At 40.6% G+C, this 12,666-nt stretch overlaps 1 protein-coding gene across 2 annotated transcripts; it reads right to left on the bottom strand.

The window, feature by feature from the left end:
* Nucleotides 1-395: 395 nt before the first annotated feature.
* On the bottom strand, nucleotides 396-10,740 carry LOC143871023 (uncharacterized). 2 transcript variants are annotated; one of them, XM_077376642.1, is made up of 3 exons: nucleotides 10,487-10,740; nucleotides 932-4,164; nucleotides 396-819 (listed from the first exon to the last, which is right to left on the bottom strand). In XM_077376642.1, exons 2-3 carry the CDS (start codon nucleotides 3,992-3,994, stop codon nucleotides 811-813), a joined length of 3,072 nt encoding a protein of 1,023 aa, XP_077232757.1. In that variant the 5' UTR covers nucleotides 3,995-4,164; nucleotides 10,487-10,740; the 3' UTR covers nucleotides 396-810. The 2 variants fall into 2 exon arrangements, with proteins under 2 accessions (XP_077232757.1, XP_077232758.1); XM_077376643.1 differs by having other exon boundaries at nucleotides 454-819; nucleotides 944-4,164.
* Nucleotides 10,741-12,666: the final 1,926 nt, after the last annotated feature.

Here is a 12,666-nt window from a genome sequence, read left to right as displayed (position 1 = left end):
TAGGACTTGCCTTGTTCAGGTCTCGAAAATCGACACACATTCGAACTTTCCCGTCCTTTTTGGGCACCGGTACAATGTTTGCAAGCCATTCTGGGTATTCAACTACTTGAATGAATTTTACCTCCAACAGCTTCTTAACTTCTTCATAAACTTTCAACTCCCATTCAGTTTTGAGTTTTCGGAGCTTTTGCTTCTTTGGCTTAATACCAGGGATTAAGGGTAAGCGATGTTGAACAATTTCTTCACTTAACCCTGGCATGTCATCATATGACCAAGCAAAAACTTCCTTGAACTCTTTAAGTAAGGCGATTAATTCCTTGCGTTCTTCAGGAGATAAAGTTTTACCAATTCGAATCTCCTGAATCAAGGTTTCGTCACCTATATTCACGGTTTCAATTTCCTCTTCGAGTGGTTTTGCTCGGCGATTCTCATCCTGTTGAATCATGTATTTGATTTCAGGAGGAGTGTCGTCGGCATCCTCATCAGAGGGGGAGTCTTGATTGTTATTATTAAGATTATCAAATTCTGAAGCAGAAACAGTAGAAATAAAAGTAGAGACAGGAATGTACTCAGAAGAATTTTTTATTTCATTGAATGCTGAATCAAGTACATGAAATGATGAATCACCCACATCGGGCTTTACAATAGACTCTTGAAACAAATTTACGGACTCAACGAACATATTGACATTTATGTCAATTGACTCTGAACTATGTATGGAAATAATATCTGAATCAACGATAGAGGCAGCATCTGACTTGATCCCTCTGGAAGAAGAGGAATCATCATCGACTTCAGGAGACTCGACATTTATATTACCTGCATCAAAAGAATTATTAGAATAAACAGACTCTGAATCAAACTTAAAGACTGACGGGTACTTATGGACAACTGACTCTTTTGGAGGGACACGACTGTTTAGGAAAGTAACCTGAGGTATGACCTGAAAAGTCCAATTGGTCAATGGTTCTTCTGCCGGGATGATTAAATGGGTAGGGTTCAAAATTGAAATCCTCTGGTCGATCACAGCAATAGTCTGTGAATCTTCAAGAAACAATGAACTCAGAAGGCTCGACTCTACATGCTCTGCCCAATCAGCTTCTGACTCAACTTCTGAAATCTGCAGACCAGTCTGCTTGTCTTCCAACTGCAAATCGAAGAAAATTTCAAAGCCTGGCAACCTTTGCCCTGAACTCTCATCCAGCCAAGTCTCGGCAAAACCACAAAAAGGGACATCAGCACCTTCTTTCCTAAACCGGCCGTTCATCGTCAAACTAATCGGCGCCATTGGTAATTCTAACCCTCTGCGGCGACACTCAGCCCATTTCATCATCAGCAACCTCATTTCTTTAATTTCCTTCTTTGAGGGCTTGTACCCTAGCCCAAACAGACCATTGAAGGATTCGAACTCAGGGAATTCGGTCAAACCCTGATGGTATTTCCCCAGCCCTGCACCTGGCATGTATCCCTGTCGACGAACCATCCGAACGACATTCGAGTTTGTACTGGTCAGGAAACAAATTTCCTCATTCATAGCTTCTTTAAAGGTGATGGTAGCCACCTCTAGTGAAAATCCAGTTAAACTAACATCCTCAGACTTCTCCATTGTCAGGTCCTGAGTAATCAGTCCTACTTCCAGGTCCGGGTCTCCCTTTACGGTTACCACTCCGTTTTTACGAAGAAATTTCAGCTTTTGGTGAAGAGAGGAAGGAACAACCCCGAACTTGTGCAACCAGGGGCGCCCAAGTAACAGCAAAAATGAGGCTTTGATGTCCAAAACCTGGAATTCTATTTCGAAGTCTTCTCCTCCGATTTGTATCTCAGTTACTAGGGTTCCGATCACATCTCGGCGAGTACCATCGTATGCCAGAATACCCTGTTCAGATGGGATGAAATCCGCAGGACCAAATCCAAGAGTTGTTGCAGTACTCAACGGGCATACATTCAGAGCAGAGCCATTATCAACCAATACCTCTGGTACTCTCTTCTTGTTGCAAATTACTGTGATTTTCAGAGATTTGGTGTGGTCTCGGCCCTCAGAAGGCAGATCGTCGTCAGTGAAAGATAAAGTCTTAGACACTCTTGTCATGGCAACCAAGCTTACCAGCTCATCAGGAGTAGTGTCTACAGAGACTTGTGCTGAGTTAAGCTCTTGAAGGACTAATTTTCTGTGCTTAGATGAGGCCATGAGTAAACCCCATACAGAAATATTAGCCTGAGTCTTTTTCAACTGCTTTAACAAGCTCTCTTCTTCTTCATCGGCGCTGACCTTACTGACCTTATTCTGTCTCTGGTTTTCAGCATTTCGTGCAACCTCTGCAGGATTTTCAACACACAATTCTTGAGGCTTGAATACACGCCCACCACGGGTCATGTGACGCATCTCGTCACAATGGTTATCCAACAACAATAACTCATCTTCTTCAAAGTCCTCAGCCCTTAAGACATAAGGAGCTGCCCTTGCATTTCCGACACTGTCAGTCTGAAATACACAAGGCTGGGATGATGATGACTCAGCAACTTCGTCATCAACGAAGGAAATCACATAACGTTCTCTCCTTTCTACTGCCTCCAGCTCCCTATCATCAAACTTCATGACATAGGTTTTTTCTGTTGTAATGGCACAAATGAGGTTTGCTGGATCAAGCAGAGGTTCGTCAGTAAAGATGGCGTTGGTAGTAGGAGGAGGCATGGCATGATGGTTAGGAAGTGGGTTTTGAGTGACGTTTGGTCTCTCCACTGCCAACTCATTTTTGTCAATCATGTTTTGGATGGCATGCTTCAAGGCTAAACAATTCTCAGTCAAATGCCCTGGACCTCTGTGATATTCACAGTACTGATCCGTCTTCCAGAATGTGGGTAAGGGATTGGGTGGAGGTTTGATATCTGGGAGCCGGATCTTCCTGTCTTTCATAAGCCTTTTGAATATCATTATTATCGGATATGGAAGAGGATCAAACTTTCTGTCATATGCAATTCTCCTTGGAGCAGTCTCTGCAGCAACTCTGGCCACAGGCCTGGTATAACTGACAGCATGAATTTCTTTGGACTGGACCATAGGTCTTTTCCCGTCTCGGATTTCAGAAGAAACCTTGGCTCTCAAGCCTTTTGTTATGGCATCTTCTGTCTGAGTACCCGTCTTGATTAAATGGTCAAAGCTCGGGTAATGCTGAGGAGCAAGAAAATGAAAATACGTGGGAGACAAACTCTTCAGAACCAGCTTTATCTGCTCTGATTCAGTCATTTTCTGGCTTAGCTGAGCAGATTTGTGTCTCCAGCGCCTGATAAAGAAAGTGAAGGTCTCTTGAGGACCTTGCTTTAGCTGTTTTAGGTCTCTCTTCGTGACCTCAATACCCTCTTCCATTGAGAATTGCTCTATCAGTTTCTCCGAAATATCTTCCAGGGTTCTCACCTCCTCGGGCTTTAACCTTAGAAACCACTTCTTTGCGATCCCAATCAAAGAAATCGGGAATAACTGGGCCATCTGCTCACGGCTCAGACCATACTGCTGGGACAAAATGATAAACCACCTCATGTGGTTACGCGGACACCCGGTTCCGTCATATTTGTCATAATCAGGAGCTTTGAAGTTGGGCGGTAAAGAAACTGTTGAAGATAGTATTAATTCAGATACGTCAAATTTCTTGGGTCCCTGGACTCTCATCTGCTCCATCTCATGAGCCATCTTGCTGAACTTTTCAGACATTTCCTTCTCAAATTTTTCAAATTTTTCTTTTTCTCTATCAACCTCTGGAGCACAATACTCTGCAGCATACTGATCATCATCTAAATTCACCTCGAAAGACTGGATAACGGGTCTATGCGACTCCGGAGCTGGAACATGAGAAGGCTGAAGTACGGGCCTAGACGTGGAAGTCTTATCACTTATCTGTGTTTTCATGTTTGCCATTTCTTCTTTCATTCCTGCCATGTCTCGGGTGAGGTTTTTCATCATCTCTTGCATGCTCATTAAAAGTTCAGTTGTGTCTGCCATTTGATTTACTTCAAAGGAACCGGAAGACTCTGGTGAAGAAGGTGAGTGTACTGCGGATGGCACAGGAGAATCAAAATGACGAACAAGTCTAGACACTGAAGTAGGTCTAGACCAGGCAGGCTTAGCTTGGGAGTCTTTTTTAGGAGCGATGGTTGCTATCTTTCAGAATCCTGATTGGAAGTTAACAAACTAGATTAATTGATTGACAAATGAAATAAAAGAGTTTGTACCAATAGAGACAAAAGTAAAAACAAACATCCTTTGTATTGATTATATTGGCGGCAATCGGTTACAATGTAAAAATGCTGAAAACCCTGAATCAAAAAAAAAAATTCTTTGAACAAATGAAAACAATAAAATGACAATCTTGATCCAAAGATCCTCATGGTTCATTAATTCGAGCTCTTCGGTTTGCAGGCTCCCCAAATTCTCTTCCCTTTCGAAGTTTAGACATGAAAATAGATCTCCTCTCCGTGATTTTGTTTCTCCAGGCAGCTACTATGGATGCAATGAGATCAGGAGTAAGGTCTTCACAACAAGGTGGTGTGATAACCTTAGGAGGACACAAGATTCCAATAATCTGAGAAGGGAAACACAAAGGTGCATAGAAAGATGATTTTTCTAAACCCATAAGATGGACAAATGAGTATGGGCAAGTACTGGTAACAATTTGTGGACATGATTGACTCACCCAACGAATTTGGCTTTCCTTTATGGTCTGCAACCAATGGTGCCATTCTTTAAGCTGAGATTGCTTAATCTTGGTCTTCCAGGAATGAAGACTTTTAAGGGTGTACTCAATGCGGTTCTGTGGCTGAAGGATAGTGAGTTTCTCACATAGCCACACATATAACAGCTTGGCACAGCCGAAAAAGTTATCCTGTACCTTTTTACTAGCAATAACGTCTAAGCCATAAAAGGTTTCAGCTAGCATTGTAGGGACAGGATTTCTCCCCTCATTTATCTGATCTACAATTGTTAACAAGGTGAAAGGAGCAGCACTAGAATCTCTACGAAGAACATGACGTGCAAAGACAGCAAAGACTAAGGCATTACGTCGACACTTCTGAAAACGGGAGTCAGTAGGATCGACGTTTTGAGAAAACAGTTCAATGAGGGTTTGAAATTGCACATTTTTCTCAGTTAAGCAAGGCAGAGTTTTCACGATCTTATTTTCAAAAAGTTTGTAAAAAAGATCATGAGGGGAGTCTGTGCTTGAAGGTCGGATCCAGAGTCCCTCGGGAGGAAGCTTTAACAAGGCACACCAGTCCTCAAATATAGGACAGAGTTGAAAAGACCCGAATCGGAAAACATGGAAAACAGGATCCCAACATTTAGCAGCTGCTTGAAGAAACTTCCAATTTATGCCACGACTATTCAGATGAGTAAATGAACCGATGAAACGCTCAGTGATACTCCATTCTTCACACCTTAGCGGAAAAGATTTAATAGTCTCGGCTATCCACTTGTCTAACAGATTGTTCGCCATGATCAGACCTGACACTCAGATAGAACAAGATGATAAGGAAGGGAAGATAACCTTTAAGTGATCAATAGGAATAAGCTTGACAATCTGGGACATGGAATTTTTTCATCAAAGATGAGTGATCACACATCTTTGATCAAACCCTATAATCAACAGATCAAGGACTAAACCTGGCCAAGATAATGGCGACCAAAAAGCCACTGACTAGACTTAGATCTGAATAACGGAATGGATATAACTGATTGAATTAAATAAAGAATCTCTGACTAAGAGGAGAACCATAATATACATAATCAGTATATATATAGGTATATACACATACACACAAATCCTAACCAGGGGCACCAGCCCTAAATCTAATCTAGCGGAGTCGAGAAAATCTCGACTCAAGACAGACTGATGAGTGTGCTAGGACCGTGTTGTAGCCACGCAAGGTGAGCTACTCTAGTCTACAGATGGGACAAAGCTCCTAACTCTAGGCTCCACATGTGTAAGCAACACATGTTCGACCCTATATGAATGCAATCTCGAAACGGGTACTTCCTAGTTGGGCTTTACTAGGTTAGTAAGTATATATAATATATATAAAACAAAGTAGGGCTCCAGACTCAATCTATCGGGTACTATGCGTATGAAACATACTTAACATGTATAACACAAGTACGCCCCATGTTATACATAGTATGTTTCATTGCTCATCGGCTGCTGTAGACAAAAGTACGCCCAATGTCTACGGCTGCAGCACCGGCGCATAGCTTGGAAATAGATTCAACAGTACCATCAGGGTAAAGATATCCCAGTCGGGCACGCATTGAATCTATCCCGTGGAACCAAGAAGGAAAAACAATGAAAGAAATAACAATTATGATAATGCATGATGTGTAGTGTGTGAATCCCTCATTTTAATTACGCGCCTATCTGGTGCCCCTGGATTCTAACGATAAAGTTCCCATTTAAAATGATTTTAGCTCAAATTTCTTCAAAGTTAGTAAAAATGGCATTTTTATAGAGTTAGGCAATGTTTCAAAAAAACTCCCCAGCAGAGTCGCCAGCCTGTGGACCCCGATCCGAGAGAAGAAATGAGAAGGTGAGGGAACAGGCCCCCTACACCATCCTCTGGATCATCCACGTGAATGAGAGCTCTGCCAAGGAACTCTCAAAACGGATGCCACCCTCATAGCATATCACGAGTGGCGATGTAAAAAGAAAGAGATATGTCTTGATCCGGAACCGAAGTTCAAAATCGAGACATACCTAAAATAAACTCAGAGTCGCCATCCATGGACATGCCATGGAACCCTAAAATCAAATCCTCTGTGCAATGGATAACCAGAAATATATATGGGTTCGTGCCTGGTTACGAATGGAGAAGGTCTGAGAGCACCCCCAATTCGTCCGAGTGCAAGCACTTGGTCTCTTATGCCATTTTCATTAACTCTAAAGAAGTTGGGTAAAAATCATGTGAAATGGGAACAATCCTCAGGAATCGTCTACCTAAGCATGCATTTCCTGAGAATGAAGAAATAAACACATAAAATGAAATGAAAAATGTGTCACCTAAGCAAAGCTAGGTTATGAGTGACATGCCTAATGGGTGTCTAAGTTTCTGGTGGACACACACATGCAAGCTACAACCAAAGGTATAGTATCAGTACAAGAAAGTAAGAAAACACATCAAAACATGAGATACAAATCTATGCTATATATGACAGGACAAGTCCTAACTCTAATGCAGGACTGGACTCGGACCAGAATGGCCATCCATCCTAGCTGCGCTACGTATCCCGGCCTCGGGAAGAATCGGAGCCCACGTAGTTCGATGCCCTATTCTAAGCTAGGATGCCTAAGACACCTAGACCTTTATCCTAGACTCGATCTAAAAGACCGGACTAGTTATTAAAGTTTCTTACACAATTATTTAAATTCTGGTAAATTGTGAATTTTAGGACACCCTATATGCCCTAACTAAATGTAGGTTAGCCCTGGGCTAATGCAGGTGGTTCCTACAACCTATGTGTAACTAGGCCGTGCATCCTAAGGAAAACTATGGGCTGACTATATGCCTAATCTAGCCATCGGTTCGACTAGATGTCTGACCGATCGACTCGAGGCCTCCTAACTCTAGAGACACTCACACGACAAGACATACCATATCAATACCAATCAAGACAAACTCTTAACTCTAGAACACAACCTAAACAGCTAGGACATACTCCTAACTCTAGAGGAAGATCTTTTTGAAAATGGTTTGAATATTTTTGTAATTTTTAAAGATTAAAAATGTTTATTTTTTAAGGTTTGGCTGGACTTAGGATGTGGATCCCGAGCTGCACTACGTACCCTGTTGAAAGGGATCAAGCCAACGTAGTTCGGAACGAACTTTCAAACTACGCTTATAAAAGAAACACTCAACACTTTAGATTTATTTTTTTTTTTAGTTTTTTTATATTTTCAAATGTTTTTGATAGTTTTAAAGTTTTCAAATGTTTTTGAGTTTTAAATTTCTAATGTTTTTGGATTTTAAAGCTTTTCCAATGCTCTAAACCTTTAAATGTTTTCAATCTTAAAGGGAACACGCGAGAACAACCACAAACTAGGGCAAAGCCCTAAAACCAAAAGGGGAAACCCCGAACAAGCAACTAACGCCTCAAAGAGACGATCCACAACAAGAAACTGGCGTCTCAAAGAGACAAACCACAACAAGAAAGATAGCGTCCCAAGAAGAGAGAAAAACGATCCAAGATCCCAAGCAAGCAAAGCTCTAATAAGACTGAGTTAGCCTCTAATCAAAGCGAAGTAATCAACAACTCTAAAGGAGAAACTCCGAACTAACAACACTAAAGAGGGAGAATAAATGAGTCAGAGACTCTCTAATAACACTATCGAGTCAAAGACTCACTCTAAAAGAGGAGGCTACTCTAACATGAGGCTAAGTAAGCCTCCTAAAGGGGAAACTCTCTACATGAGACAAGGCTTGTCTCCGAGACAAAAATGACGTAAAAAAGAATAAGAGACCCTGCGCATATTTGGCAAAGGTAAAACACCCAGCCGGGCCGGACAGCTACCTAGCCCTAGGGTGCAACAAATGTGCAACCAGATACCCATATAGGATAGGGGTATGAAGCCAAGCCGAGTAGGGTGTTCTCCCAAAACCAAACGACGCACAAAGAGGAGGTTTAGCAAGAGAAAGAGACTGGGCAAGTCTCCTATACACAGAGGTAGGATAGAGAAAAAAAGCTAGCAAGACTAGGCAAGTCTCCTATATACAAATGAGGGGTATGCTACTTGGACTGAGCAAGTCCCCTAAGGATGGGCTTGGGCTAGCACCTTCATCGCCCCAATATAAGCATTAAAATTGATATAGGCTCCAAACAATTTTTAAAAAAAAGAAAAGGTGAAATTTCCACCCAATATGTAATTCTCTTCAAAAAATGGTCAAAATGCCAAACAAATCATGGGAATGATTCAATATGTGATTTCTGACTTGCTAGCATGCTCATCATATTCCAATACAAGCATTAGAACTATATAGGCTCAAAACAATCTAAAAAAAATGAAATCTCCATTCAACATGTAATTTTCAACAAAAATTGTAAAAAATGCCAAACAAATCATGAGAATGATTCAATATATAATTTAAAACTTGCTACCAAGCTCAAACATCCAAAACAATTATTAAAATTGAATTGAGCTCAAGTTATCCATGATTTTCAAGAAATAGCACAATTATGACATATAATGTGAAAAATGCAACTTTGCACTTACTTTTGGACCCCTCAAACATCAAAACCATAAAAAATACTACTAATCAAAATTGTAGATCTCATCATAAGAAACATTCTCTCAGTTGACCACTTTGTTTGGATTTGGCCAGAAGTGGTCGGAAAATGGCTTCTTCCGATCCATCGCCATTAAAGGACATATTAGTGTTTTAACTGAAAGTTCGGGCTCAGTTTTGACTCTTAAAACATTGCTTCTGGAAAAATTCACTCAAGGACAAAGTATTAGAAAATCTCTTGAATAACATTTTTTCTTTGTATGGCTTCGGACGAAACAGACCTGGAGTAGTCTAAAAATGGCCAACAAGCTGCTGTTGTAGAAATGACATTGTTTTCAGAAAAACTGAAGCTTGCAAGTCGTTTTTGACATATTAAAAAGCATTTATGGAAAACTTTGATCAATAAGGAAGTTTTAGGAAATACTATAACGAACACTTTTCCAGTTCACAGTTTTGAACAATTCTAAGCAGTAGCAGTCCAAAAGTTTCACGACACAGTAATTTCTAATACACAACAAAAACATCAATTAAAGGACATATTAGTGTTTTAACTGAAAGTTCGGGCTCCGTTTTGACACTTAAAACATTGATTCTGGAAAACTTCACACAAGGACAAAGTATTAGAAAATCTCTTGAATAACATTTTTTCTTTGTATGGCTTCGGGCGAAACAGACCTGGAATAGCCTAAAAATGGCCAACAAGCTGCTGTTGCAGAAATGACATTGTTTTTAGAAAAACTGAAGCTTGCAAGTCGTTTTTGACATGTTAAAAAGCATTTATGGAAAAATTTGATCAATAAGAAAGTTTTAGGAAATACTATAACGAACACTTTTCCAGTTCACAGTTTTGAACAATTCTAAGCAGTAGCAGTCCAAAAGTTTCACGACACAGTAATTTCTAATACACTTAACAAAAACATCATTATGGACTGAAAATTTTAAACGGGCATAACTCTCTCGTCTTTTGGCCAAATTTGGGCTGCCATATGTCGAATTGACCGGTTTGACGAGATCTACAAGATTGAGATGTTTAATTTTGAAAATTTTGAGCATTTGAGGTCGAAAAATAAAATAAAACAAAAAAATAAAAATAAAAAATCAGAACTAAGGATCACTATACCTAGGAAACACACATACACATTCAGAGACACATACATCTATTTGTAGACATGCGCATATATATCTGCAAATAAGTACATATCCATATACATCCATTGTATTGACATACCTGATGTAGATAATTCCCTGAGTTCCAGTAGAGCCAAATGAAGGAACTGTAATTGTGCTATTGACGGAAAGATGGTTGGGATTCGACCAGAGTTGTCGAAGTCCACCCGATTGCCGGAGATCGGTGGGATGATCGGCGATGGAGGAGAAAGTGAAGGTGGAGGGAGGAGATGGGATTGAAGTAGAAGATGGTGGTAGGAGAAGAAAATCTCCAAACCCTCTCCCTCTCTCTGTGTTTCTCTCTCTCTCTCTCTCTCTCTCAGCTCGGGATCCACATCCTAAGTCCAGCCAAACCTTAAAAAATAAACATTTTTAATCTTTAAAAATTACAAAAATATTCAAACCATTTTCAAAAAGATCTTCCTCTAGAGTTAGGAGTATGTCCTAGCTGTTTAGGTTGTGTTCTAGAGTTAAGAGTTTGTCTTGATTGGTATTGATATGGTATGTCTTGTCGTGTGAGTGTCTCTAGAGTTAGGAGGCCTCGAGTCGATCGGTCAGACATCTAGTCGAACCGATGGCTAGATTAGGCATATAGTCAGCCCATAGTTTTCCTTAGGATGCACGGCCTAGTTACACATAGGTTGTAGGAACCACCTGCATTAGCCCAGGGCTAACCTACATTTAGTTAGGGCATATAGGGTGTCCTAAAATTCACAATTTACCAGAATTTAAATAATTGTGTAAGAAACTTTAATAACTAGTCCGGTCTTTTAGATCGAGTCTAGGATAAAGGTCTAGGTGTCTTAGGCATCCTAGCTTAGAATAGGGCATCGAACTACGTGGGCTCCGATTCTTCCCGAGGCCGGGATACGTAGCGCAGCTAGGATGGATGGCCATTCTGGTCCGAGTCCAGTCCTGCATTAGAGTTAGGACTTGTCCTGTCATATATAGCATAGATTTGTATCTCATGTTTTGATGTGTTTTCTTACTTTCTTGTACTGATACTATACCTTTGGTTGTAGCTTGCATGTGTGTGTCCACCAGAAACTTAGACACCCATTAGGCATGTCACTCATAACCTAGCTTTGCTTAGGTGACACATTTTTCATTTCATTTTATGTGTTTATTTCTTCATTCTCAGGAAATGCATGCTTAGGTAGACGATTCCTGAGGATTGTTCCCATTTCACATGATTTTTACCCAACTTCTTTAGAGTTAATGAAAATGGCATAAGAGACCAAGTGCTTGCACTCGGACGAATTGGGGGTGCTCTCAGACCTTCTCCATTCGTAACCAGGCACGAACCCATATATATTTCTGGTTATCCATTGCACAGAGGATTTGATTTTAGGGTTCCATGGCATGTCCATGGATGGCGACTCTGAGTTTATTTTAGGTATGTCTCGATTTTGAACTTCGGTTCCGGATCAAGACATATCTCTTTCTTTTTACATCGCCACTCGTGATATGCTATGAGGGTGGCATCCGTTTTGAGAGTTCCTTGGCAGAGCTCTCATTCACGTGGATGATCCAGAGGATGGTGTAGGGGGCCTGTTCCCTCACCTTCTCATTTCTTCTCTCGGATCGGGGTCCACAGGTGGCCATTATAAAATCTGTATTACTTTAAAAAATCACTCAGGCCCACCTAGTTCGAAGGTATACACCGTTCATTTCTTGGGCCCCAACGTTAATAGGCCTTACCCATAAAATCATCTCAGTAGATGATCCATACCCTACGATCAAATCTACTCAGAAAGTTAGGTCCTATGGACTATTTTTTGGGAAAGGCCTATTTATATTGGGGCCCAACAAATGAATGGTTTGGATGATGGAATAAGGTGGGCCCCAATCAATTTTCTAATAGATGTGGTATATGGTACAAACACGTAGGTCACATATTTAAAATAAATAGAGTGAGGCCCATTTGTTTAATGATCTAAACCATTTAGGTACAAAAATCATCTTCATAGGATGATCTTAATTGTTCGATCTGAGAGATTTCTTTATGGTGTAGTTTATATACAGATTAAAGGGTTAGGATCATCCAATGGAGATGATTTTTGGCGCGCAATCTTGTAACAATGAGGGACAACTGAATGGTTTATATCTTCAAACACAGCGGCCTTCATTGTATTTTTCCAAATATATGCTCACCTATAGAAGGACACAATATGGAGTGGGCTAGTCTATGTCACGCCCCAAACCCCACCCTGGACGTAGGACATGACAACGACGTACAGC

Source organism: Tasmannia lanceolata, unplaced genomic scaffold (assembly GCF_043159265.1).
Source record: "Tasmannia lanceolata isolate RefF3 unplaced genomic scaffold, GAP_Taslan_0.1 ptg000002l, whole genome shotgun sequence".
Taxonomy (NCBI): domain Eukaryota; kingdom Viridiplantae; phylum Streptophyta; class Magnoliopsida; order Canellales; family Winteraceae; genus Tasmannia; species Tasmannia lanceolata.
The sequence above is the reverse complement of the archived record's forward strand: the minus strand, read 5'-3'. Positions and strand labels throughout refer to the sequence as shown.

Excerpts from the sequence above, each read along its gene's own strand:
- LOC143871023 (XM_077376642.1), bottom strand. The coding sequence starts at position 3,994 with ATGGCAGACACAACTGAACTTTTAATGAGCATGCAAGAGATGATGAAA.